Here is a 26,401-nt window from a genome sequence, read left to right as displayed (position 1 = left end):
TGACAGCCAGCAGGAGTGGACAGGTGTGTGGTTTGCATGCGGAGACGCACAGCTGCATAATACATTGAACTCGCACGCACACACGCACGCAATTTCACACGTACTTGCATGCATGCCTACTCACACGTTCAAGCACACACTTTATTATTACTGTTACACTCGTTGACCTGGAAAGGCCTCGATGAGTCTCATGACTCTTTCAGCAGAGTCCTGACAAGTTTTTGTAGTGGGGGGCGGGGGAAGGCGATATTGCTATGTGTAATCTAAACTGAAAACTAATTTGTGTGTTTAGTTTGTTGTCCATCCGCCGCACCTCTGATTAGCATGGTAGGTGCGAAAGAAGTTCAACATACCTACGTACAATGGAGTCACTTGCAAATCGTTTTTTTAGCAATGGGATGTTTGGCCAATATCAGTGACATTGTACGTGTTTTGTAGTTTTTGGTGAGGAATCCAGAGAACCTGGAGGAAATCTATGCAGAACAGGTGGAGATCATACAAAACTCCACGCAGAAAGGCTTCTGAGTTGGGAATCCAACCCAGGAACTTCTGGCTTTGAGGCGCGAGTGTTTCCACTGCAGCACCATTCTTGCTGCCTGACCTTGCCCACTCGCTCATGCACGCACTCCGGCGTTACCCTTCACTCACGTGATCTGTGGTGGTGGTGGCCTCTCTCCCTCTTTCTCCCTCCCTCTTTCTCCCTCCCTCTTTCTCCCTCCCTCTCTCTGCCCCCTATACTCAGGTCAAGGCCATTCACTTCGCCGCCGGAGACACGGTGGGGGAGGGAGACGTCCTGGTAGAACTCGAATGAAAACCAGTGCGGAGATAGGCACAGATGGACACAGAGATACACACACACAGATGTATACGCAGATGCGCGCACACACACACAGAGATGTACATGTATGCAACAACAACCACAACCGTCATTCGCCACTAAGTGGCGGTGACGTCACCACAACGCTTGTGCCAGGCCATGTGCACCTTGAGGCCACGTGAAGTGTCGAACGCCCGCTGGCAGGAGGTCACGGGGCAGACCCAAGTGCCACGGGTCGACTGACTGAGATGACTGGCTGGTGCACCACATGTGCCCCCTACTGTGCCAACCTGCTGTGCTTTAGCCACCCGGCGCTCCGCTCGTTGTTGTGAGCGTCGCTCCTCCGTTGTTGTTGGAGGGCGACTGCCTCCAACTGCCCAGTAGCGTCCTTCACGAGCCTCCTCCACAGAGGCCGATCTTGACACTGCTGGTACCAGTCATCGGCAATTCTACTCAGCTCCACGTCCTCCTGTACCACATCACTCCATCTCTTCTCTAGCCCATGCCGCGCCCGTTTAGCCCCCTCGATCCGGCCGAACAAAAGCTGTTTCGGCATGTGGTGGCTGGGCATGCGGGCTACATGACCCAGCCAACGCAGCCTTGCCTGCTGGAGGAGCTTGCCGATGGGACCTTACCCAGATCTTTCAAGGATTTGTGAGCTCCTCACACAATCCAGCCTGGTTAAACCCAGGATGGATCGTAGGCAGGCTAGCCTAAATGTTTCTAACCGGCGAAGATGTTCCATTAGGGGGGTCCACGTTTCGCAAGCGTAGAGAAGGGAGGGAATGACCGTAGCCGAGAAGACCTGAAGCTTAGTGCGGAGCGATAGACCAGGTAGCTTCCACACAGCGTTACGCAACCGATGAAAAGATATTGCCGCTCGACTGATTCGGAGTGAGACCTCTGCTGTTAAACTGGAGCCGGTCATAAGCACACTGCCCAGGTATGGGAAACTCTCCACTCTCTCCACAAATGCCCCATCACCGATTGGGAGTTGTGGGGGTGGAGTGTCCGATGGTACAAAATACCCAGGCAGGTGCTTAGTATAGTGGGGCTGATGGTAAGGCCCCATCTCTTAGTGGCACGCTCCAGTCTCATTAGCAGTGTCTCCAACTCCTCTGAATGAGCAGCTATTACCAAATCATCGGCATACATAACGTCGTTGAGCAATAGGGAGCCATCCCTTGACATGTATGCACACATCCACACACATGCGACCCATCTCACCAGTGAATATGCAGTTATACAAACACACATGTCTACGTGCAAAGACAAAGATCCCCCGTGTAGCCTTAACAGACTGTTGGGGGCAAGTGCTGTTAGCGAGCACCTATGAAGGCCGGCACGCCACACGAGGGGGTGAGTAGACAGCACCACGCCCGGTTGCCTTTGTCTCCCGAGTGACGATGTTTACACACCGCGCCAGGTACTAATTTGAGGCCGAGTCGACCTAGGGGAGGCCCAAGACCGGTTCAGATAATCGTCACTGGTGTTGAACCCGGGTCGCTGGGTTTGTAGTGCAGCACGCTACCGCTCCCCACGTTTCCGTTCGTCCACACGCACACGCACACAAGCACACGCACACACGCACACACACACCCACGTGACCCAACTCACCAGCGAGTAAGCACTTATCCGCACACACGGGCTCGGCTCTGACTCCGCATTTCAGTGCTACACGGAGCCAGTCCGGGTTTTTCTCGACATACTCGAAGGCAGCATCCGTCTGCTCGAGTGAGCGTATGTCTACGCTCGGTGATGGGGCCCCTGAGTCAGCAGTGGAAATTCCACGTTCACATGGCTGGGGCGGGCTCGTCTAGCTCGGACGACCATTGTTGACATACCACAAAGCGTTACTCATTTTAATTAATCATGGATTGGTGGTGATGGTGATGGGTTGAGTTGACCCCTGACTGGGATTTGAACTTGCGCACGCTCCACTTGTGAGTCGGGCGCTCGGAGCGCAAGCGGCGCTTCGCTGGAAGTTACTTGATTCATATTCACCTCTCTCGGCCTTTTTCTGCCGATGTTACCATGGTCAGTGCTGCTCTGCAGTCGAAATGTTACGCCCCGCCTGTGTACGACCCATTTTGTTAAAGCTGCTCAAGTTTCTGGGAAACTCCAACCGGGACGCGCGTGGCGAGCTGGGATCCCTTCGCCAGCCTCGCCCACCAGCTCCCCCCCCCATCCCCCCATTTGAGTGACCGCCTCATCGCTCACAGGCCCCACCCGCTCCTCTGCCAACACCCGGCCCACTGCTCGGGAAGCCCCTCGCCCTTTACCTCGTAACGATGGGGCAAGGCCACACGGTTTCAAGCCAGGGGACAATCCCCGATTGCCGGGGCCCTCACGGCCACGGCGAGAGTTTTGGTCGCGCTCCGCGTTCAAGTCGCGCACCTGTCTTCCCCCATCGTCGCGCTCTCCACTCCGAGCGCTCCTCCTTTGTTACTCCCCCCCTGCACCTCCGCTGAGCACGGTTGACTACGTACGGTGTGATAGAAGTGCAACATACACGCTATGTACACACTTCACACCGCCACGGTACCAAACTCTGGAACTCGTCACCCGTCACCTTCACACCACCCGGTGCTGCTAAGCTGTGGAATCCATCACCCACCTGATTTTACGTGTGTAAGTGTGTTTTTGTTAAAGTATAATAATGAATGTCAATAGCACACCACTCTGATTTGCGACGCTAATGGTATTTATGGTCACTGTGGGTCATGGAACATTTTTTTTCTTAGAAATTTTAAATCACCAGATTCCATTTAAAAAAACAAACAAACCTGTCCCGGATCAGTCGTCGGGAATTGTGGATCGCGGTTTCGTGTACTAGTTATGCGGTCTTCCAAACTCCAGTCCGTCACGACCCATCGCGCTCCGCCTTTTCCACATTTCGTGATCTCCATTTCAATACATGGCTGCATGAGCCTGGACGATTGGCAAGATCGTTCGTCCGAACCGGTGTTTTCCGAGCACCGTACGCACGGACCACCTGCATCATTTCAATCGGCACTCTCGCTCACGTATGAACCGTGTTTTTTCGGAATCGTCAGCTGTGTGGCGTGTAACGGCGGATTTTTTCATTTGAACGGAGGTGATTTGGTTAAAGGAGAGGAGAGGGCGTGACCTTAGCGGGCGTGAGCGCTGGAGCATGGGAAACTCCTACCTCTGTGGACACGTTTTTTTCGTGCGCGTACGGAGTTTGAATTGATTTGTCCTTCCCGTTTGTGGTAACGAATTATACATTTCACGTGCATCACCTGCACACTGATGTCCAGACAGAAGTTATTAACTGTGATCATTGAAGCGCTGTCGTCCCGACAGTTCTGTTCCTTCACCTGAAGAAGGCTACTTGTGTTGTGGCCGAAACGTCGTGAGAATTTTATTGTTTTATTTTTATTATTTTATTTCCATTCTACGTGACTTTACCGAAAGAACCAAGAAGATGTGATCACTGTAATTGTTTAAACTGTAAAAATATGAATCCCGGAGATGTGTGTAGTCTTTGCAAAAATCTGATTAAATGAATGTGTACATGGGGGTGTCTGTTAGTTTGTGGGTGTTGGTGTGTGCGTGTGGTTGCTGGCCACCCACGTATGCTGTGCGGGCCTTCATAGGTGCTGCTCGCGAACAACACTTGCCCCAACAGGCTATACGGCGGTGGAGCTGTGTATGTATGAGCGTGTCTAAAACTGTGTTTTGTGGCCTTGCCTTCCACATTCGCAGCAGGAGAGGAAATGCATTTGTGGTGGTTGCCAATTACTCCTCTGCGAGACGAATCTTTATGGGATGAGGGCAAGGTTTAGTCCGATGCCTTCTATGATCTCCATCCACAGCTGCTTGTTTAAAGTGCCTCAGGATAAAAAAAATTGTAGGCACTCATCATTCCTGTGTAATTAGCGACCTGCTGTTCGGTCACATCCACAACAGCTTGGGGGGGGGGGGGGGGTGCGTGCTGGGTTCAAGCGGCACCCTGAATCTAACCCCTAGTCCCTTGACACGGACTAACCATGGCGGTGATCTGACCACTGATGATTGGTTTGTCATCTGTAAAATACACTTGCCGTTCTTCCATTGGGGGTTTGGTATTCTACCAGGACCCCAGTCAACTCGCCCCCCCCCCCGCCACCAATAGCCGAGTCCCAGCTCGCTGCAGAAAGTTACGTGAGAATGTCGGTTGATCCTCCCGATGCCGAGAATGGGTGAATATTGGGACCGTGACTCGCGCAGCTGCTCTGGTGTTCTGCTCGGTACGCGCATTCAACACTTCCTGACGCTTGAATACGATTAAAGTCAGAATGTATTTATACTAGAGGAATCCGATGAGCTATGAAGCTCTTTTTCACAGTTGTCCAGTAGCCAGAGATGCCCAGGAGTCATTCGACTATGAATGACTCCTGGGCAGGCGAGAACGTTGCAAGTGCAGCAGCATCACCTCGAATACCAATGCCGCAGAGAGAATAGCGATCCAATTTCTAACCCCCCTTCCCCCACCCCAGGATTACCCTCTTGGAAGAGTTGGATTCTCCCTCCGCCCAAAAAACAAAGTGGAGAGCTGACTCTGCAATGGGGGGGGGGGGGGGGGGGGTCTTGGGAGCCTCAACGTTTGGGTTAATGAAGCCACCTGCCGAGGAGGAGTGCGAAGTGATGGAGAGCCTGACGCCTCGGAAAGCGAACTTGTTGTTCACAGGGCCTTGTGCCGAGTGCGGTGCCCTGCACAACAACGGGGTTCCACAATTGTGCACAGGGCTGCCCTGCATGACAAGGCAGGGGTGACTAGTGTCGACGTCGCGGCTCACGATCAATCACGACGATGGTGGTGGCGACGCGGGTTCATTAACGCATAGCTGCACATTTTCCGTGAATCCGCGCGAGAAATCACCGAGCGCTCTTTGGACGCAACGTTTGACACAATTTTTATTTATTTTCTCATTAAAGTTGTTTTTTTTTCTTAACAAACATCCCTGTAAAGTTCTCACGCGTTTAACATCTTGTGACGATCTGCATGTTGTTTGTTTAATGGATACATTCATGCGCCATGCCGCCTCCCTCCCTCCCTTCCCCCCTGTGTCATGATCGGGCACGGCCACCGAAAAACCACAGCAGCAGCCGACTGGATTCTGAGGCCCTTCCAGCCACCCCAAACCCTCATCTTTCCTCCCTCCCTCCCCCCCACGCTCGCATCTGATTTGCCCGACGCCCAGGCTCAAGGCCGCGAAAATCCCGCACGCAGCAGCACGCGCGGTTCGCCGTTACACGCTGCACGCACCCGATGATTGGTACACACGGGAAACGAACAAACCACCTGAAAAACCGTGGCTCGGCGAATTCAAACCCCGGCGCTTCTCATTCCTTTGTCACGCCCCAAACAGAGTCCTTCCAGAACCCACTTGTTGTACAGCTACCGCACATGACAGCCATCTCGCGAAGCTCTTGATGAGACTCCAGAGTTTGGGAGCGATGACGCCGTTCCCGACCGGGTGACTTCACATTTCTCTCCTGAGATGTTGGCGCGGTGACGCTGAGGCAAGCGCACCGCGCTACGAACCCGGTGACCTTGAATTCCATTCACGGCCACGGCCAACATTAGCGCTGAGTGATCACTGAAACTAGTCCTGGGCTTCCCGTTTTTCATATACCGACCAGCGCGGTGAAGTATGGTTAAGGGACACCCCCCCCCCACGGAAAGCGGCAGTACCGCGCGCCTCGCCCCGCGTTACCCTGCATTTCTCCGCTCCAGGCAAAAACCCACGCGGGACTTTGTACGAAAGTATCGACACCTCCACCCCTCCCTCCCCCCCCCCCCCCCCCAAAAAAAATATATATAATCCATTACTTCACCACTGGGTGAGAAGCGACGAGAACGTGCACGGTTCGCCTTGGGGAAGTCGTCGGGGTGGGGGAGGATTATTTTGGGGGGGGGGTCGATGTGAAAGTCAGCGGCGGGGAAACAAAGGCGGCCGGGTGCAATATCGGCGAACGTCACGTGGCCCAATAGCCCGGGTAGGCGGCCTCCACACACGGGGCGAGCGGCGTTCGTCTCGGCTGGGAGCGCGCGCGTGAGAAATCACTTGGCCACGAACGCTCTCTTAAAGCTATCGGAGGTGGGGTGGGATCTTTGTCTTTGCCGTGTGCACGGGGCGTGGTTGCAGGCGTGCGTCGACCTCCAATGTGCACCTGGCCTGGCACACGCGCAGGTGTTGCCGTCACCGCCACTTAGGTGGGGAATTTGTTACCCTTGCTGTGGGTATCCCTGTGTACACGAGCGCTCGGTGCGGCGTGCAGAGAGCACGAGGGAGACAAAGGCGGTCGGGCGTGGTTCTGGACACACCCATGAATAGGTGCTCGCGAACAGCACTTGCTCCGGCAGACTGCATGTCTACAGCGGGGATCTTTGTCTTTGTTCATCCGTGTCGTCCTGTTTGTGTCCTCCGTGTGTGTGTGTCGGGTCGCGTGCTGCGCTACGAACCCGGCGACCCGAGTTCGATTCCCGCTAAGGACCATCAACACCAGTGACGATGATCTAAACATGTCCTGGGCCTCCCCTAGGTCGATTCGGTCTCAAATGAGTACCTGGCGCGGTGTGTAAACATTGCCACTAGGGATACAAAGGCGGCCGGGCGTGGTGCTGGCCACTCACCCCCTCGTGTGCCGTGCCAGCCTTCATAGGTGCTCGCTAACAGCACTTGCCCCAACAGTCTGTTAAGGCTACACGGGGGATCTTTGTCTTTGTGGGGAGGGGTGGTGCAGTGGCTTGCGCACTGCGCTACGACCCCATCGTTCGATTCCCTGCCACGGCAAACATCAGTGGCAAGTGGCCTCCCTGCCTCAAAGAAAATCAGATTACTGTTATTGTTCTGGCAACGCCACCACCCCCTCGTGCGTACGTGTGCCCTTCCGTCCTTAATAGGCGCTCGCAAACAGCACGCTCCCCTACCAATTACAGCACAAATCCCATTCAAATACACAGGTTCCGTTACATGCCATACACACCGGATGATTGGTAAACACGGAAACCATTAACAGTGGACTCAGCCATCAGCCCCCTCTACGCCGAAAGTCTCAAACTGTTCACACCCCCGAGACCCCCACTCGCGAACCTACTTGCTGTACTGCCACCTTCGCACGTGAGGTCCGCAAGCCCCTTCACCGCCATGCGTTCATGGATCCCGAGTGTGGTTCTTGACCGAGTTTGAGGTCGCGGCTCACGGCTAACGTCAGCGATTCACCCCTGTGGCTTCCCCCCCCCCCCCCCTCGTCTCAAACTCGCAGTAGCCAGCGGTGGTGAAGTATGGTCAAACACCCCACCTCCCCTCCCACCACCATGACCAACACGGCATGCGGGAAGGGAGGCTTCCCCGCCCAGCTGTGGATTAACAGACGGGCCCGTCCATGCGTTGTAATTATACAAATCACGTGAATATTACGCAAATCTTACTGCAGACAGCGACGTGATCGGAGTCCGCGGCACGCGCGCGGTGAATGGAGATCCCCGACCCCGTCCACCCACGTGTGGATGGATGGGGAGCGAGCAGAGCACACAACCTTGCTAGACAACACTGGTAGATGATAACAACATCTGAAGTCACTTCCATGAACCGCTCTCTCGCTCTCCCTCTATCCCCCACACCCTGCCGATGTCCTGCAAACGAGCGCCCGCCAGGTGTCGGGAGACTTTGCGCAAGGCATCGCTTGCCGACCTTCACCAACACGCACTGACCAGCGCGGTGAAGTATGGTTGCATGGGGAGACACTCTCATCCAGTTCGTGGATTGACAAAGGGAGGAAGGGGGTGATGTGTAGCCCCTCGGTGACCGGGCTGAGGACCCATCAACTCCACTGCTCGTGAGAACGCGGCCTCAAACCCGGAGTCAAACCCAGAATCTCGCTTAATGGAGCCGGCCAAGTGCTCGGAACGCGGAGCCACAACAGCCACCTCGCTCGGCTCTGCGTTTTGTTTTCCTTTTCGAGATAAGGAAGCCACTGGAGCTATGCAATTCTAAATCCTCTCGATTGAAAACGAATTTCTTTAGAAGTTCTTGTTGTGTTTAGGTTGTTGTTCTCCCACTCCCCCCCCCAGCCACCGGACCTCCGATGAGCATAGTTAGCCGAGTACGGTGCGAAAGAAGTTCAAGATGTGTATTCAGCGGCCCAATCTTTAGGGATCACTCTTAAAAAGAGCCTTATCATCATCAATCACCACCGACCTGGAGCTCCAATGCCCGTCCCGGGTTAACCTCCTGAACTCGCGGTCCCACTCACCCCACAGCCTCCTCCTCCTCCTTCCTCTTCATGATCACAACCGCGACGCTCCATCACCCTCCTGCCATCAGCTATCGCCAACCTCTTCGTTGCGTTACCCAAATCATTGCATGCAATTGCCAGCACCATCAGTTTTACCCCTCGCTTGCGAGGCCTTGGAAACACATCGACTGGACGAATACTTGTTCTATTAAACATTTTACGTCTTCATTATTATTTTGTCATAAATTTTCCACGACAATTTTTGGGTTCAGAATTGTGTGTGTTTTTTCAAAGTTTTTGCTTCCCTCTTAACGGAGCGGCGTTTCTCAAATCCCGGTCAGCCAATCATCCCCCTGTGCAACAGATACACGACGAGTGAGTACTCTACCAGTAATGTAGGAAAGCCAACGGTGCCTGTTCTAAGTAACATCCAAACCGGCTCCCGCCATACGAGTGTGGAATTTCCACATTATGGCTCCCCCGCCATATGAATGTGGAATGTCCACAATTAGCACCACGCAATCCGTGACGAGCATCCGCCCTTGTGTGTGGGGGGGGGGGGGGAAGAGACGACCGCTGTTGTGAACTCGACTCCATCAACGCTTCAAAAATCACCCAGAATGCCCCCCCACCCCTCCCAATCTCGTCACGTCTCGGCAAGCCAAGCAGGCGGGGGGGGGGGGGGGGGGCTTGAGCCTGGACAAGTGCTGGGCCGGACGACTGTGACGAGCAACCAAGGGCGTCTTGACAGGCTGTGCCAAGTGCGGTGAACAAGAGGGCAGGGAGCACCTCAACACCCACACACGCGGACCACACTCATGTCGATGACAGCCGTGATCCCCCCACCGGCTCCTTGTTGTTGTTGTGGTTAGTTTGTTGTCCTCCCCGATTAGCACGGTTGGCCACGTACGGTGCGAAAGAAGTTCAACATACATACACACATACAATAACAAGCCGTACCGCGCAGCGTGGTAGATGGCACGGTTAAAGAGCCCCCCCCCCCCCCCCATGCACATGAAGTTCATGTGAATCCCAACTCTCGTGTTAACACGCCCCGGTCTGTATGTACACAAGTGCAATGAGTGGGGGGAGGTAGGGGGGGGTACACCGAGGGCCCCCCCCCCCCACCCCCAGTGCCAACCTATCCCCCTCAACCGCAAAAACCACACCAAACCAACCAATCACTATGCGGAAAACAAACACCTCCCGCCATAAAAACGTGGAATTTCCACCAGTGCCCTTGAAGTTGCTAGCGTCCGAGCACGAAGGGGATACGGCGCTTTAACTTCTTGGAATGTCGTCCCCGCCTCCCTGCTATCCGCACTTATCCGTACTCACGGTAACCACGGCCCCCGCGATATCCGCACTCACATGACCACAATCCCCATTTATCCGCAACGACTATCCCGACAAGGAAGGACGTCCTCCCTTCTCTGCTCTGCCGCGTGGAGGGTTTGGACACCGGCTCACAGCGGGTGAGTTGAGCCGAGTGAAGTCTCCTGTAAATTGCCGACTTGACCTTTGTAATCGCTTCTCCGTTTCTCGTTAAGAAGAACTTAAAAGAAGACGGAGTTTGGCAGCAGCGGCGGCGGCCCGGGTTTTAATCGCGTAATATTGGCAAACCGCTCCCCCTTAAAATCAAAAGCTCGTCCCCTTTCTTCCACAACAACAACAAAAATATATAAATCGATTTTAAGTTTTGCATTTCTTAAAATAACTTTAGTTCATTTCGTTTTAATGTTAAGTGCGACTCTCAACATCTCACCCCCGAAAAACAGAGACTAGACCAACCCATTTTAATTAACCACCACCCCCCCCCCCCCAACAACCACCACAACCACCACCCCCCTCCTCCTCCTGTCTCTCACACAACCCGGTCATCCGCGCACCCACGTGGCTCCAACCTCTGCGTTTAACCGCCACCACGTGGTGGGCTGGAGGCGTGGGGGGGGGGACCGAACCATTCTAGAGAGTGGAGGAAGGGGGGGGAGAGGGAACTCGGTATTCGTTCGGCCGCTACCAACAGGGGGAGGGGGGGGGGTAAAAACCGGCCCACGGTTGCTTAAACGACGACGCATATTTAGAATCTGTTACGAGAATAACGATCATAAATGACAGAAATGAATGAAATACTATAAAGTAAAATTAAAGTTGGTAACTATTAACACTCGTACAAAAGATCTCCGTCGTGTTTACAAAACATGGCTAAGTTCAAAAATGTTTAGAACTTTATCGTTACGTTACAATATCGTAAAAATTTGACACTAAACCTTTAGACTTTTCTATATACCTTACTTATAGAAGTATGTTTTTTTACATTTCTTAATCATTTTTAAAACATGTTCTCTCCCTCTCTTTAAAATGTTCATACACTGTAACAAAAAATGTTAAAGTGTTAAGAGCAACAACAACAAAAAAACATCGAATCCGTGAGTGTTTTGTTTGATAAGGGTCTGTGCGGCTCCGTGTTGGGGTCAGGATCAGGGCTAAAGCCACGACCCTGAACCGGTTTAGCATCACCGTGCTCAGCTGACGTTTAGTGCAGGGCTCTGGGGGCTAACGCCATGACCCGAATCTGGCAGAACAATTGTATTGGACTGAGTGTTAGGCTCCCGACTACAATAACCACGGTTAAACTGGTCTAACTTGGTGTTCGGCTGGATGTTGTGTATGGGCTTGGATTAAGACACGCAATTTAAAAAAAGTTTGAAGTCATGTTGGATTTTAGGCTCAAGGGATCAGGGCGCTACAGCCGTGATCCTGACCCTGATGCAGCCTTGTATTGGGCTCGGCTAGATATAGAGTCAGGGCCAGCGACAGGTCGAGAGCTATGTGAATGGTTAAACTGCTTTAGTTCGGTGTGGGGTTTGGTTTTAGTGCGAGGGTGAGAGCCATGACTCTAACCGAGCGTGGCCTCGATGTTGAGACTGGGTTCAGGGTCCAGTGAGGGTTCGGTGAGGGCTTACAGCCACTAAGAACCGCCCTGGCCGTGACCTCACTGTCAAGGCGAGCACCCATCCTCAACCCCAGCACCTGCCCGGCCCATTCTCATGCCCGGTCATCGCGACCCTTTGTAAAAGACACGCCACCCTTTCTACGCGTCGCGATCCTTCAGCTGCTCGTGACAAGACGACGCCCTTCACCTGGCCCCAAGACCGCCCGCGGGCTTCTTTCCGAGACGTGAACCACGAGGCACACGTGTGGATGATCTCACAGACCCCTCGGGGTGGTGGAGGTTCCACGGATCGCTGCAATTTGGGGGGCCGCGACTCGATTGCGTTTTAACGCGTCGTCGTGAATGTAAGCTCCTCCCGGTGGCCGCAGGTAGTCACGCCACACGCTCCCCACCCACCCCTCCCCGCCAATATGTATAACACACGAATTATAACCGGTTCCTCGCACCCGCCATTACTCGCACGCATCGCCGACGTTAACGACGGAGCGGTCGTAGCCGATTGAGAGCCGCCTCCGCACGCATCATCGTTACCCGCCGAGCGAAGGTGGGCAGCAGCGGGTGGTTGGTGGGGGGGGGAGCCGTGACATCAGAGGGGTGCTGCCTCAGGTGCCCGAGAGCGACGACGACGACGGCCACCACGAGGTCGACACGAACAAGCTCACCATCAGCACCAACTATCACCGCCACCGCCGCCGCCGCAACCAGCAGGAGAGAACTGTTGCAGTGATGGACGAATGGTTCTCGTCGTCGCCGCGTTTAACGTCTCTACTTGGCCAGGGCTCGGGGGTTTTTCCTCGCGCGCGCCGCCACCCGCTGGTCCGTCCGGTCTCTGGTGCGTCGAGACCGGGCGGCTGCTGCGGTTTGAAGCGCAGAGAGAGACGAGCCCCCCCCCCCCGTTCCACGCTGCAGCACGCTGGCTCCCTGGGTACACCTTCGATCGGTAACCCATCCCAATTTGGATCGCCCCCCCCCCCCCTTCTCTACGTTAAAACGGGATACGCGTGCACTGTACACGCGCGCGCAAGATGTGGATCCAGTGCCGACGTTGACACAACCCCTAAACATTTTAATCTGGACGATGTCACGTGGGGCAAAGACCACCCCCATACTCCCGTATTGGCTTTAAACAAGATCGCGTCAAATGTGTCGTTTAACCCGCCACCACCCGACCACAGTCATTCAGTAAGGTTTGTCACGTAAACAAAAGGTGCCAATTACTGCTTCTCAGCACGCCGGTACGTTGGAGAGTAAACCCAAAACATTTACAGACAAGACTGTTTGGGGCAAGTACGTGGACTGTTAAAACGAGCACTACCATGAAGGCCGGCAAGGCGCACAAGAGGGGAAGCTGCGGCCAGAACCACGCCCGGCCGCCTGTCTCCCGCAGTGCCGATGTTCAAGCGCCGCAGCTGGCCGAATCGACCTCGGGGTAAGCGCAGGACCGGTTCAGATATTCGCAACCCATGTTGACCATCAGCCAGAAATGGAACTCGGGTCCCTAACCGCTACGCCCACCGTTCCCCCACACGCGTCACACGGCACGCACACAAACAAATTATCTCCCATTATTTTTAAACGGACGGTTCTCTAAACATCGCATCGGGACTTGTTTACCAATCATCGGGTGCGTGCAGCAGCGCGCAACGACTCAAACCTGCGCGCGACCGGGGGGGAGAGACCCAGTAAAGCGCGGCGACTCGCGAACCACGAACCGAGTTTGCCTACGGCGTGAAGCGCCGTCTTTGGAACAAACGGCGGCGGCGGACCCCGTCACATTAAATACACGCGCGCTCGCGCACGACCAACCAGACGCGGACAAAATCCTTATCCTTAATATTGTATTTCTCGCGTCTCGCCGCGCTTTTTAGGGGGGGGGGGGGGGAGAAGATGCAACCTCCGCAACAAAAAAAGAAATCCAGCGGAGTCTTATCCGTGCCGTGTTCCAGCGCGAGTTCGAGAAGTCTTCATCGATGCATAAGAGACGAGCAGAAGTAAAAGGTTTAGGAAGTTCCCACCGGGAAACTCCGGGGGCTAAGCGGGCGTGGGCCCCGCTACGTCTCGACACGCCCGCGGCACCGAGTTGCAACAGGAAGGTCAATCGGCAGGTCGCATGTGATGGGGGACGAAGTGTCGGTTCATTGTCAAAGACCCTCTTAGAGTACCCTCTTAGAGGGGCACTCCCTAGAACTTCCTCTAGTGGAGGAGGGCAATTCATTATGGGAGTCGGTCATACACCTACATCGTTAAGAGCAATTCATTGTGGGAGTCGGTCATACACCTACGTCGTTAAGAGCAATGCATTATGGGAGTCGGTCATACAACTACGTCGTTAAGAGCGATGCATTATGGGAGCTGGTCATACAACGATGTCGTTAAGAGCACTGCATTATGGGAGCTGGTCATACAACTACGTCGTTAAGAGCGATGCATTATGGTAGCCGGTCATACGTCGTTAAGAGCGATTCATTTTGGCAGCTGGTCCTACAACTGTTTAGTTAACGGCAGTGCATTACGGGAGCAGGTCCTACAACTGTATAATTAACGACAATGCATTATGGGAGCCGGTCCTCCGGCTCCCGTCACTGGGTGGATACCTCATGCTGCAGGTGGCGGCTGCCGGAGTCAATGGAGGTCAATGGAGGTCAATGGAGGTCATTGGAGGTCATTGGAGGGCGGCAGTGTGCCAGGGGGGTTTGAAAATGGCCGCGTACGCTATCGGTGCGCGAGGGCAGCAGCGGACGGGAACTACCGGGGTAGTAGAAGATTCCACCGGCTGCCCTGCCGGACTGATACAAATAGTGGGCTGAGCTAGGTAAAAAAAAACAACCTTAGTTTCAGTTTATTTAAATTTGGTGACTTGCTTGGTATTTTCTCTATTTTGAACTATCATTTGTGTTTGTATTGTTTGTTGTTGTAACCTGCTGACCCCGCCCACATTGGACATTTAGCGAAAGAGAGCTTCATAGCTCAACGGATTCCTTCTCCGGTCTAAATATTGATTCTGTAGGTCGGCGGTTGTTTTGCCATGAAGAGTAAGAAGCGGCCATCTCTCAGCTGTTGCCTCCGCATCACGAACATGCAGACGATTAATCCGGTCACGTGACCGTGGCCCAATCACCCACAATGCACCCGATCTCGCCGGCTCTTGAAAGTGAAGTGGGGGCGTGGGGACACCATTGGGCAGTGCAGCAAAATCCACCGTTACTCTGTACTTGTATGCTCCACGTAAGTCTACGCTGTGCGCCTTCACCGACCCGCACTGGCCAGCGTGAAGGATGGTCACGTAAGAACCGTGACCCGCACGGCATGGTGGGGTGGGATGGCCCCCGTCCGGCAGCGGATGGACGCGAGGGCCGCGCGCGTTACGAACGGCGACCTCCAAACCTCCGACTCACTCCACCGTCATCAAGCGGCGAGGGGCGGTGGGTCGCAAGGGGCTAGCCACACGAACCCAGCAAACGGAGTTCAATACTTGGCCACCGGTCCTCCCCGCCCTCCACTGCCACCGTTCCCCGCCCGCCCACTCGCCCTCAACCGCCACCTTCACCAACCCCAGCCCACGCGCCAATCAGCATTATGAGTTATGGTCAAACACGGGGCGGATTGACAAAGGCGGTGGAAGGGGGGGGGGGCCGTGGTTTGCGTTGAAATCGACGTGAAGGGTGGGGGGGGGGGGCGAGCGTCTCGTCCGCACGGTCGCCGGCGATTCGATCCGTCGGTTGCGTCTTTCCCCCAAAACAAAAAATTTGCGGTAAAACTTAAAAAGACTACGCGGTATTTATATTACTCGAAAAGAAAGTCTTGCTATTCGAAGAGGATACATGGCCGCGGCACTAAGCGGATTCGTTCCAACGCAACTCGCGGGTTTGTGTGTCTTTGCTAAATTTGCACTGTGGGGCAAAATAATATATGGGGGGAAGGGGGATGGGGGTGGGGAGGATGGGGATAATCGATATTTATTAATATTACTTTTTTCTTTTTTAAAAAGTGCTCTCCTCTAATCGTCATAAATATTCTCTTCTCCGTATAATTTTTCTCTCTTCTTTCCGGCGGTGAAGCGCGAGAGGCCACGCGCGGGCTGCGTTTGACGCCCCCACTCCACGCGCTCGCACCCCTCCCCGTCACCGCACTCCCCTCTCGCTCTCTCGCTCGCTCGCACCATTTCATGTAATCGTAACTTTTCTTTTTTTTTGGCCGAAAGACGACTCGGGTTTTGGTGAGGTCGAGGACTGGGTCCCCCCCCCCCCCCCCCCCCCGTGGGATTTGGCTGCGTGGGAAGTCACTTCAGCAGAACCTGGAGAGACACGGTGGGGGTGGGGGTAGGAGCAGAGGGGTCACGGGGGAGACACGGGGGAGGCAATATACAGGGGTAGACAAAAACACGAGGGAGACAGGAGACAGGCAGGGAGAGGACATGGAGATGGAGAATGAGATGAGCATAATTCGTGTGTTTGTACATGTGTATGTGTGTACGTGTGTGCGTGTGTGCGTGGCTGTCTGAGAGTGTTTGTGACAAAGACCACCCCCCCCCCTGTATAGCCTTCACAGACTGTTGGGGCAAGTACCGTTATCGAGCACCTATGAAGGCCAGCATCACGCCCGGCCGCCTTTGTCTCCCTCATGGCAATGTGTTATACACACCGCATCAGGTACTTTGAACCGACTGGGGAGACAAAGGCGGCCACTGGGCATGGTGCTGGCTACCCACCCCCTCGTGTGCCCGTGCTGGCCTTCATAGATGCTCCCGAACAGCACTTGCCCCAACAGTCTGTTCAGGGTATACGGAGGATCTTTGTTCGTCTTTATATGCATGTGAACACGTACAAGTGTGTTCGTGTGAGTGTGTTGTTTACATGGTAACGCTCATCTTCAGGGTCCAGGGCGGTGAGGCCTCCATGTTGCAGCTGTGGGGAGACACGGGGGAGACGGAGGGAGACACGGAGGGAGACAGAGGCAGACACGGGGAGTTATGGGGGAGACGCGAGACACAGGGAGTTACAGCGAGACGCAGGGTCACGAGGAAACAGGGAGACACGAGAGACCAAGAAACGCGGGACAGCACGACAAGACCTGAGAAGAGACGCAGGGAGACAAGAGGAGACACGGGGAGACACGGGGCCGATGATCCAGCGGCACTCGTGCACCGGGATTAGACTTTAACCCGGTCACGTTCAAAATCCCGCCTAACCTGAACCCCGACGGGCACGGCGCCCGCGTCGTCCAAGCCAATCAAAAATGCCTCCGCCAGCTCTCACCTGATTGGCCAAGGGGTTTGGCGGTCCCGACCCTGCGGAGGCAGCGGCGGCGGCCGCAGCAGCGGCGGCGGCCGCGTGGTGGTGGTGGTGGTTGTGGTGGTACATGATGGGCGCTGCTGGTACATGCGGAGACACGGGGAGCGTGGGGAGGAAAAGGCGAGTCAATCTATCACCTCTTAAACAATATTTAAAATGTTTATCAGGTAAGGCCGGCCGAGCTATATGTCGCTCTCTTTCAGACAAGCGACCTGGCCGCAAATGATAGCTCAACGGAGTGGCTTATCATCATGTGGAAGTGTATAGAGGCAGCCAATGCTCTAAACGCATGTTGATTGTAAATGTGGAGCGCAAACCCAGAGGACCTGGGGAAAATCCACGCTCCCACCATGGGGAGAACATGCAAACTCCAAATATACAGCAGGAGTCAGGGTCGGGATCGAACCCACAACCTCCTGTATACCAGGCGAGGTAGTTAACATCTCGCTCGTCATCACCAACATCATCACGTCAACATAGTCCACATCCTCAGTCATCACCAATATCATTGTCAACATCATCATCAATGTTATCCCCATCACAGAACATTTGTTACAACTGCCAGCATAGTCAGAAAGAGAGGAGAAAGTGGAGTCGACAACATCATTGCCAACATCAACATTGCCTTCGTCACGGTTGACATCATCATCGTCTTCATTGCAGTGCCGTCCATCGTCACCGTCGCAACCAGCAATGTAATCGTCATTTACCGTGTTAATCACCGTTATAACCACCACGACCATGTCTTAAATCACTCATCTTCAACCTTTGTAACCATCACCATGATTATGTTCTTGGTTCTTTTGGTAAAGTCACGTAGAAGAGAAACAATAAAATAATAAAAATATAAAACAATAAAATTATCACGACGTTTCGACTGCAACACAAGCAATCATCATCAGGTGTGAAAACCACAGCAAGAACATTTGAAAAAAGTGGCGTTTTTTTAACGTTAGCACCACGAAGAGCGATTTGGCAGTTTGTTCAGATGGACGAGTCCATCTATGTTCGGAAAAGAGGAGGGGGAGACGAAAATAATGGATGCGTTCTGAAAGCCACCGTAAGCGTGAACAATCAATTAAGACCCGAAATGGTTTATCAAATCCTTCCAATGATTGCTCAGCCAGAATCCATCTTCTCGGTTGAAATTGTCTCTGTTTGTTTATGTGGATAGCCTCATGAACGACTCTCATGGTAGCCAGATGACTTGCAAATAACCTCTGGCTTTTTGTGAACACAAAGCAGACCTAAAACACGATAGGACCAACACCTCGGCCGTGGCAGATCACTGCTATAATTCAGTATGCTCACATGACATTGACTTCTCCAAGACAGAGGTTCTTTGCAAGCCATCTGGCTACCATGAGAGTCGTTCATGAGGCTATCCACATATACAGAGACAATTTCAACCGAGAAGATGGATTCTGGCTTAGCAATCATTGGAAGGATTTGATAAACCATTTCTGGTCTTAATTGATTGTTCATGCTTACGGTGGCTTTCAGACCACGTCCATTATTTTCGTCTCCCCCCTCCTCTTTTCCGAACATAGATTGACTCGTCCATCTGAACAAACTGTGTAATCGCTCTCCGTGGTGCTAACGTAAAAAAACGCCACTTTTTTCATATTTTCTTGCCATGGTTTTCACACCTGATGATGATTGCTTGTGTTGCAGTCGAAACGTCTTGAGAATTTTATTGTTTTATGTTTTAATTATTTTATTGTTTCCCTTCTACATGACTTTACCAAAAGAACCAAGAATATGAATCCCTGCAGTCACGAAAGCTTTAAATCAAAACATCACCATAATTGTTATAAATATCATCATTATAATCAACATCCTTGTCAATCAATTCTTTAGATCGTTATCATTATCATCACCACCAAGTCACCGTTACAGTGGAGACAGTCATCATCGTCATCATCATCATCAACGCTGTGCTCACCACTGTGGGTGTTGATACGAGCGAATGGTGTTGTGTTTTGTGAACGATGTGGTTAATAGGTTGCTGCTGATAAGTTAATAGTGGTTGTTATTATGGTTGTTAAGTAATTGCCATCGTGGTTGTTGTTGTGATGTGCGTGCGTCTACTCACCGAACGTGGCTGTGGGTGCCGCCATGCAAAACATGGAACCTGCTCCCAGCACGCCGTGCGACAGGAAGCGGGGGGGGGGGGGAACAACATGGGAGAGGCGAGGGGTGAGCTTCCGCGACGCTGTCTCCCACACGGGGCTCGTGTCCCGACATGCACGACGACATCATCCCTCGTTCACAGAGCACACGCACACGTGCAAACACGTGCACACACACATGCACACACACGCACATAAAAAGACCCCCCGACCCACCCCCCCCCCCCCCAGTTGGGGCAAGTGTTGTTTGTGAGCAACTATGAAGGCGGCACAGCACACGAGGGGGTGGGTGGCCAGCACCACGCCCTGCCGCCTTTGTCTCCCTAGTGGTGATGTTTACACACCGCACTAGGTACTTATTTGGGGCCGAGTCGACCTAGGGGAGGCCCAGGTTCAGATCATCGTCACTTGTGTTGGTCGTGAGCAGGAACTGACATCGGGTTCCTGGGTTCGTAGTGCAGTGCGCGCTCACTGCTAGCCGACCGCACCCCACTGCGCAAACACTCGCACACGAGCCCACAAAAACTCAACAATTGCCACTAAGTGACGGTGATGTGACCACGGAGCCTGTGCCAGGCCAGGTGCACTTTGAGGCACCTGGCCATGGGTTGGTTGACTTAGATGACTGGTAAATACACCAGCTGTACTCCGTACTGTGCCAACTTGCTACCGCCCGGCGCTCCGCTCATTGTTGAGCGTCGCTCCTCTGCCCTCCATTGTTGCTGGAGGGCGACTGCCTCCAACTGCCCAGTAGTGTCCTTCACGAGCCTCCTCCACAGAGGTCAATCTTGACACTGCTGGTACCAGTTGTTGTTTCCCTTCTACGTGACTTTACCGAAATAACCAAGAATATAAGTCCACTCAGCTTCACATCCTCCCGTACCGCATCAGTCCATCTCTTCTCCAGCGCATGTCGTGCCCATTTAGCCCCCTCGATGTGGCAAAACAGAAGCTGCTTGGGCATGCGGTGGCTGGGCATGCGGGCTACATGACCCAGCCAATGCAGCCTTGCCTGCCGGAGCAGCTGATGGAAATGTGTCCAGATCTTTCAAGGATTTGTGAGCTCCTCACACAATCCAGCCTGGTTAAACCCAGGATGGATCGTAGGCATGGCAGCCTGAATGTTTCTAACCGGCGCAGATGTTCCATTAGGAGTCCACGTTTCACAAACATAGAGCATCGTGCAGCCGATGAAAAGAAAATGCCGCCCCGACTGATTCGGAGACCTCCGCTGTCAAACCGATCCACCCACAATTTCGCCGGTACACTCACTCACACACACGCTCCCGCTCCCGCCGTGCAGGTGCTCCCCACCTGGAGCCATGTAAGGCTGCGCGGCCATGTGGAGGCCGGACAGCCCCGACTGGTACGCCATGAGCGCGTGGTTGAACGTCGCTCCCAGCATGCCGTTGGGCTTGTCCATGGCCGCTCGCTTTGGTAATGGGGTCATGACCCCTGTGGGCATGGACTGAGGGACACGGGGAGACACGCGGACACATGGAGACACGGGGAGGCACGGTGACACACGTGGACGAGTGGAGACACGCGTACACAATCGTGCGAAATGAAGACGTGGATGTACAGATAGACACGTGCACGCACGCACATGGAGACACAGGAGACACGTAGACACGTGAAGACAAATACACACACGAAGACATATATAGACACGCAAGGACACACAGTGACATGCGTGCAGACGCACACATGCAGAAATGGAGACATGCAGATACACATGGAGATACATGGACACGCACGCATGGAGACAGACATACACACGGAAACACATGGAGACAGGTCGGCATACACATGCATGGGCAAACACACACACACGCGGACACATGTAGGGATGCATACAAAAGGACACAGGCAGACACAGACATACGCATGCACAGACACTGGCATTTGCATGGACGCGGATGTATCCACGGGTGCACACAGATACACGCAAGGCCAGGACATGCAAACACATGCGCACACACGTGGTCAGATGCAGACATACACACATATCAATACAGGTGTACATGCAGACACAAAGACAAGCATACACTCAGTCACACACTCATGCAGACATAGACACAAATGTGTACACATATACATATGCACAAGTAGACCGACAGCCGAACATGCACATGCACACACATACACAAGCACACACAGACACAAGACATGCAGGTACGAACACAGACACAGGAAGACAGCCAGCTAAACACAGAAAAATCCCCCGTATAGCCTTAACAAACTGTTCCGACAAGTGCTATTATAGAACACCGATTAAGGCCGACAACACATGAGGGGGTGGGTGGCCAGCACCGTGCCCGGCCGCCTTTGTTTCCCCAGTACAGTACTGATGTTTCCACACTGCACCAGGTACTCCTTTAAGGTTGAGTCTACACAGGGGAGGCCCAGGACCAGTTCAGATATTTGTCACTGTTGGCCTCAGAGAGTTATGCGATAACCACGACAGTACCGCTCCCCTTGTATTAACAAAGATCCCCTGTACAGTCTTAACAGACTGTTGGGGAAAGTGCTGTTAGCAAGCACCTTTGAAAGACGGCATGGCACATGAGGGGGTGGGTGGCCAGCACCACGCCCGGCCACCTTTGTCTCCCCAGTAGCGATGTTCATACACCACACAAGGTACTCATTTGAGGCCGAGTCGACCTAGGGGAGGCCCAGGACCGGTTCAAATATTCGTCACTGGTGTTGGCTGTGAGCGGAAATCGAACTCTGTACACACACACTAAACACAACATCCATCACCCGCCACTAAGTGGCGGTGACGTCAACACTGCGCTTGTGGTTGGCTATGTGCACTTTAAGGCCACTTGAAGTGTCGAAGGCTCACTGGCAGGTCACTGGATAGACCCAGGTGCCATGGGTTGACGGAGTGAGATGACGGGCAGATCCATTGCCTGTGCTCCCCACTGTGCCAACTCGTTGCGTTTCAGCCGCCCGGCGCGCCGCTCGTTTTGTCGCTCCACCAATCTCCGCTGTTGTTGGAGGGCAACTGCCTCCAACTGCCCAGTAGCGTCCTTCATGAAAATTGTTTTAAAGAGGCCGATCTTGACTCCACTGTTACCTCTCATTGCGTGCACAACAGGCTCCAAGTCCTCATTTGGAGGCCACATTAGGGCCACTGTAGCCAACACCTGGGGCAGGAGGTGATATTAGGCATCACTCATCTTCAAGTTGATGGGGAGATCAGCCCACAATAGCCTGGGACCCGTGGCTTCCCACACCTCACTGCCAGGCCCCCACAGTCTTTTCATTCCCTCGTTTAGAAGGAGCCACTTCCCTGCTGGTTCCACGTTAAGCTCGTGCCAAAGAGAGGGCTGCCCCCCTCCTCGTGGTCACCGGAGCCAGAACCGTTCCGCTGAAGTGGCAGGCGGCGGTACCGGTCGAGCTCCCGACAAAAGGGGGGCAGCCTCTCGAGCTCACTGAGCGTTCTGGACATTCCACGTGGCCGGCGGCGGTGATTGCCTGTTGTCTCCGGAGAAGACCCCCAAAGGATGGTGGGATGGAGGGGAGGTGTTAGTCAGTCTCCTGGCTGCACCAGCTGGGGTTTGCCAAGGAGACGTCAACGGACGCCTGTCCATTTCATGGCCTTGGGGCGCACGATTATTCTGATCGTCTCCTCGATGTCCCTTCGTAGTTTGATTCAAGACGGAGGGGGTTACAGCAGCCCCAACCGCACCCATCCAGTGCACGCCTGGAGCCACCTGTGTACGCTGTGTGACCGCATAGAAAGATTCTGGACAGTAACGGTGCGATCGATTTGTCCGAGGAAAGCATCGCCTTGAGTTTTGATACTTTCTCTCAGGAGCGTCGTTGCTTCGGGAGGTTTGGCCAATTACTTAGTTTTAAACGTATTCTCTTGGGTCTTTCGTTCAAGTCACGTAGATAGGCTCAAAGACAATAACAAAAAAATAACAAACAAAAAACCACGACGTTTCGATCGCAACACAAGCGGTCGCCCTTTTTCCCCGAAGACGACCGCATGTGTTGCCATCAAAACGTCGTAGTTTTGTGTTGTTATTTTGTTGTTATTTTCTTTGAACCTATCTACGTGACTTGAACGAAAGACCAAAGAACATGAATTCCTGCAGTCACGAAAGCTTTAAGTCAAGATTTAGTTGAAACAATTACGTTTTTTTTGTCTAACTGTGGAAAGATATGACTTTAAAAAAAATATATATATAAAATTAACAACTATTCGTGTGCTGGTCTCGTTCTCTTAACGGAGGTTCTACAACGCTATTCGACCGAGGCTGGGAGCATTTTCCTGTTGTCAGTAAACAGTGGGGGGGAGGGGGTTGAGCACAATAACGCTTGTGGAGAAGCTCCAATGCAACGAAACCCAGTGTCTGCAGTGTAAAGATGTGTTGCTATGAGCAAATAAATCAAATTTAAAACGACACTCATTCATCAAAGTGTTTCCGCCCACGGCAATCCGGGGCAGAGAAATTTGGACAATTTCCAAAGAAGCAAACCGTGTTTGCCCTGGCAGCTTGTTCCCCGTGTCGGCTTCCGTACAGCTAAATTAAACATTTCCGAAGACAAATGCACATTGGATATGTTACGGAATCCATGCGTACGTGTGCTTTTTCTTCCTTGTTTAACTTTTGATGGGGGGGGGGGGTGCACTGGGGTACAAACGTGGCATGCGTTGGAAGGGGACGGGGGGGTTGTGTGTACCAAGTCAAAGGCCGCGTTGTAAGGTCTCTTCAGCGATTTCACTGCTGTTGGAGCCTTTTGCGTAAAAATATTATGGCCATCGGTGTGCCGGGGGGTGAGAGGTGAGTGTGTGTGTGAAGTGAGGGTGAGCGTGTACGGCGAGCGTGTGGCGAGCGTGAGTGAGTGCGGTCAGAGAGATGTGCGAGTGAATATGGAGAATGTGTGGCGACAATGTAGGAGTGGGTGTGAAAGTGTGGTGAGACAATGAGGGTGAGGGTGTGGGAGTGTGTGGTGAAAGTGTGTGTGTGCGAGGAGTGTGTACGAGCGTGTGAGTGCATGGGTTCGATGGTGTTTGTGGCGAGTGTATAGGGTGAGTGTATGGAGTGTGTGGTGACAGGGCATGTGAGTGCGGGGATCAGACGGTGTGTGTGTGGTGAGTGTACGGAGTGTGCGGTGCGGTGCGGTAACAGCGTGTGTGTGGCGAGAGTGTATGAGCGCGAGTGCGTGGATTAGACGGTATGTGGCGGGTGTGTGGAGTGTGCGGTTAGTGTGTGTGTGTGACCATGTGATTGTCATTAACAGCACGTGTGTCGTTTTGAGTGTGTGAGTGCGTGTGTGCGACCATGTGATTATCATGAATAGCAGTATGTGTCAATGCGAGTATGCGAGCGTGTGCGATTTTGAGCACAGCGTGTGGTTGTGACAGCGGCAGACACAGGAAAGAGGGTAGCACAGACACATGCAGGCACGCGCACACACACATGACAATGTGTTTATGTAACAGCGATGGTTATACACACACATGTGCGCGCACGCAGGCAGATAGGAGACACATGCAATGCAAAAACAAATCAACAGGGACCCCACGTGCAGATTTGACAAAGTTAGCAACAGTGTTGCGTTGTGTCGGAGGTGGGAAGGTGTAGGTTATGGGTGATGGGGGTGAGCAGGTGGGGAAAAAGGATTGGGGGTGAAAGGGTGATGGAATGGGTAGGGCGGTGATGGGTGAGGAAGTGGGTGAGATAGTGGGGGGGGGGGTGGGTGGATGAACGAAGCGAGCGAGAGAATGGGCGGGGTGAAGTGTGAGGTGACGAGTGAGTGGGTGATGTGTTGGTTGGGAGGGTGAAAGAGTGGACGAGTGAGTGGGCAAGCAAGACAGATTTTTATGGTTGGATATAGTGATCGGGTATTCAGGTGCAAGGGGTCAGGGCGTAGGTTCAGGTATAGGGGGTCAGAATGTAGGGGTCAGAAGTTGGGGTAGGGGCAAGAGGCAGACACACAGCGTTATCATGGCAGCAGGCGTTGACAGCAGCGGTAGCAGTAGCGGTAGCAGCAGCAACAGCAGCCGTGGAGACGAGGGCAGCATCGTCATCATCATCATCAGCAGTAGCACCACCATCATCATCATCAGCACCATCACCACCACCATCGTCATCATCGCCACCATCACAGCGGCGGCGCAAGGCGAAGGTGGTGGCAGCGATGGCGGCGGGCGGAGGTAGTAGCAGAGGCAGCAACACGTCACGTGACCACGGCCCAGCCAATGGGGCGCGGCGCGGCCAGGGAGGGCGGCAGGGGTTTGGTTTTTGTTGTTGGTGGCAGCGGCAGGCGGTTATTGTCGCAAAGGTGAAAGGTCAAGCCGGGTGCATTATGGGTAGGAGAAAGAGGAAACAAAAAAGGGGAGGGGAGCGGAAGAGGGGGAGGGGGAAACGTTACCAAAAAAAATTGTTACAAAAAAAACGGACAAAACGCTTATTTTTTTTTAAGTCGTGTAAGCGCACGTTCATGTCGAGGGGCCCTCTGGCCTGGGGTGGCATCGTCACGTTTTGCGATGGAGGAGAACAGAGAGGCGCTTCGACCGGACTTGTCGATCAAAAAATTCCGCGTCAATTCGGCCGCGAGGCGTCGATCCCTCTCTCCTCTCTCTCTCTCGTGCGCGTGGTTCGAATGTCGCAAATCACAACAACCCATCCCATGTGAGCATTACAATCGCGTCTAGCTGGCAACCTTTTCCCGTGACGGAGAGAGACCCGAAGAAGCTGATCGCGGCGGTTGCTCGGCATAAGTGGAGAGAGCCCACGATCAACCCCGCGAGTGGAGCCAATGCAGCGGCAGTTTGAGCCGTTAAGAGGCATTAGCCGCGGGGAGATGTAATTGACGCTGGAATTGTTCACGGTAATTGTTGACGGTTTGGGATTAATTACCTGGAATTCTAATTACATTTTACGAGGGACGGGAGGCAAAGGTAGTGAGGCAGCGTTGTGCAGATTAATGCCAATGG

At 53.4% G+C, this 26,401-nt stretch overlaps 2 protein-coding genes across 5 annotated transcripts in view; one reads left to right on the top strand and one right to left on the bottom strand.

Moving 5' to 3' along the window:
* PCCA (propionyl-CoA carboxylase subunit alpha) overlaps positions 1–4,356 on the top strand; it is a 29,005-nt gene extending 24,649 nt beyond the window's left edge. Inside the window, exons 23-24 of the mRNA XM_032958327.2 lie at positions 1–23; positions 743–4,356. The exon at positions 1–23 is cut by the window's left edge and continues 55 nt beyond it. Of these exons, the coding sequence (XP_032814218.1) occupies positions 1–23; positions 743–811 (92 nt within the window). The 3' untranslated portion in view covers positions 812–4,356. The remainder of the gene's footprint in view (positions 24–742) is intronic.
* A 1,368-nt stretch (positions 4,357–5,724) lies between these two features.
* The window catches only part of LOC116944610 (muscleblind-like protein 2a), a 46,947-nt gene continuing 26,270 nt past the window's right edge, over positions 5,725–26,401 (bottom strand). For 2 of the 4 annotated variants that reach the window (XM_032958328.2, XM_032958331.2), the window contains 6 exons: positions 24,142–24,195; positions 20,758–20,911; positions 19,407–19,445; positions 17,276–17,391; positions 16,874–16,924; positions 5,725–16,314 (listed from right to left, as the gene is read on the bottom strand). In XM_032958328.2, the coding sequence (XP_032814219.1) occupies positions 16,300–16,314; positions 16,874–16,924; positions 17,276–17,391; positions 19,407–19,445; positions 20,758–20,911; positions 24,142–24,195 (429 nt within the window). In that variant the 3' untranslated portion in view covers positions 5,725–16,299. The remainder of the gene's footprint in view (positions 16,315–16,873; positions 16,925–17,275; positions 17,392–19,406; positions 19,446–20,757; positions 20,912–24,141; positions 24,196–26,401) is intronic. The other 2 variants (XM_032958329.2, XM_032958330.2) reach the window with 2 other exon arrangements.

Source organism: Petromyzon marinus, chromosome 21 (assembly GCF_048934315.1).
Source record: "Petromyzon marinus isolate PM22_M1 ecotype Great Lakes invasive population chromosome 21, UKy_Petmar_22M1.pri1.0, whole genome shotgun sequence".
Classification (NCBI taxonomy): Eukaryota; Metazoa; Chordata; class Hyperoartia; order Petromyzontiformes; family Petromyzontidae; genus Petromyzon; species Petromyzon marinus.
The sequence above is the reverse complement of the archived record's forward strand: the minus strand, read 5'-3'. Positions and strand labels throughout refer to the sequence as shown.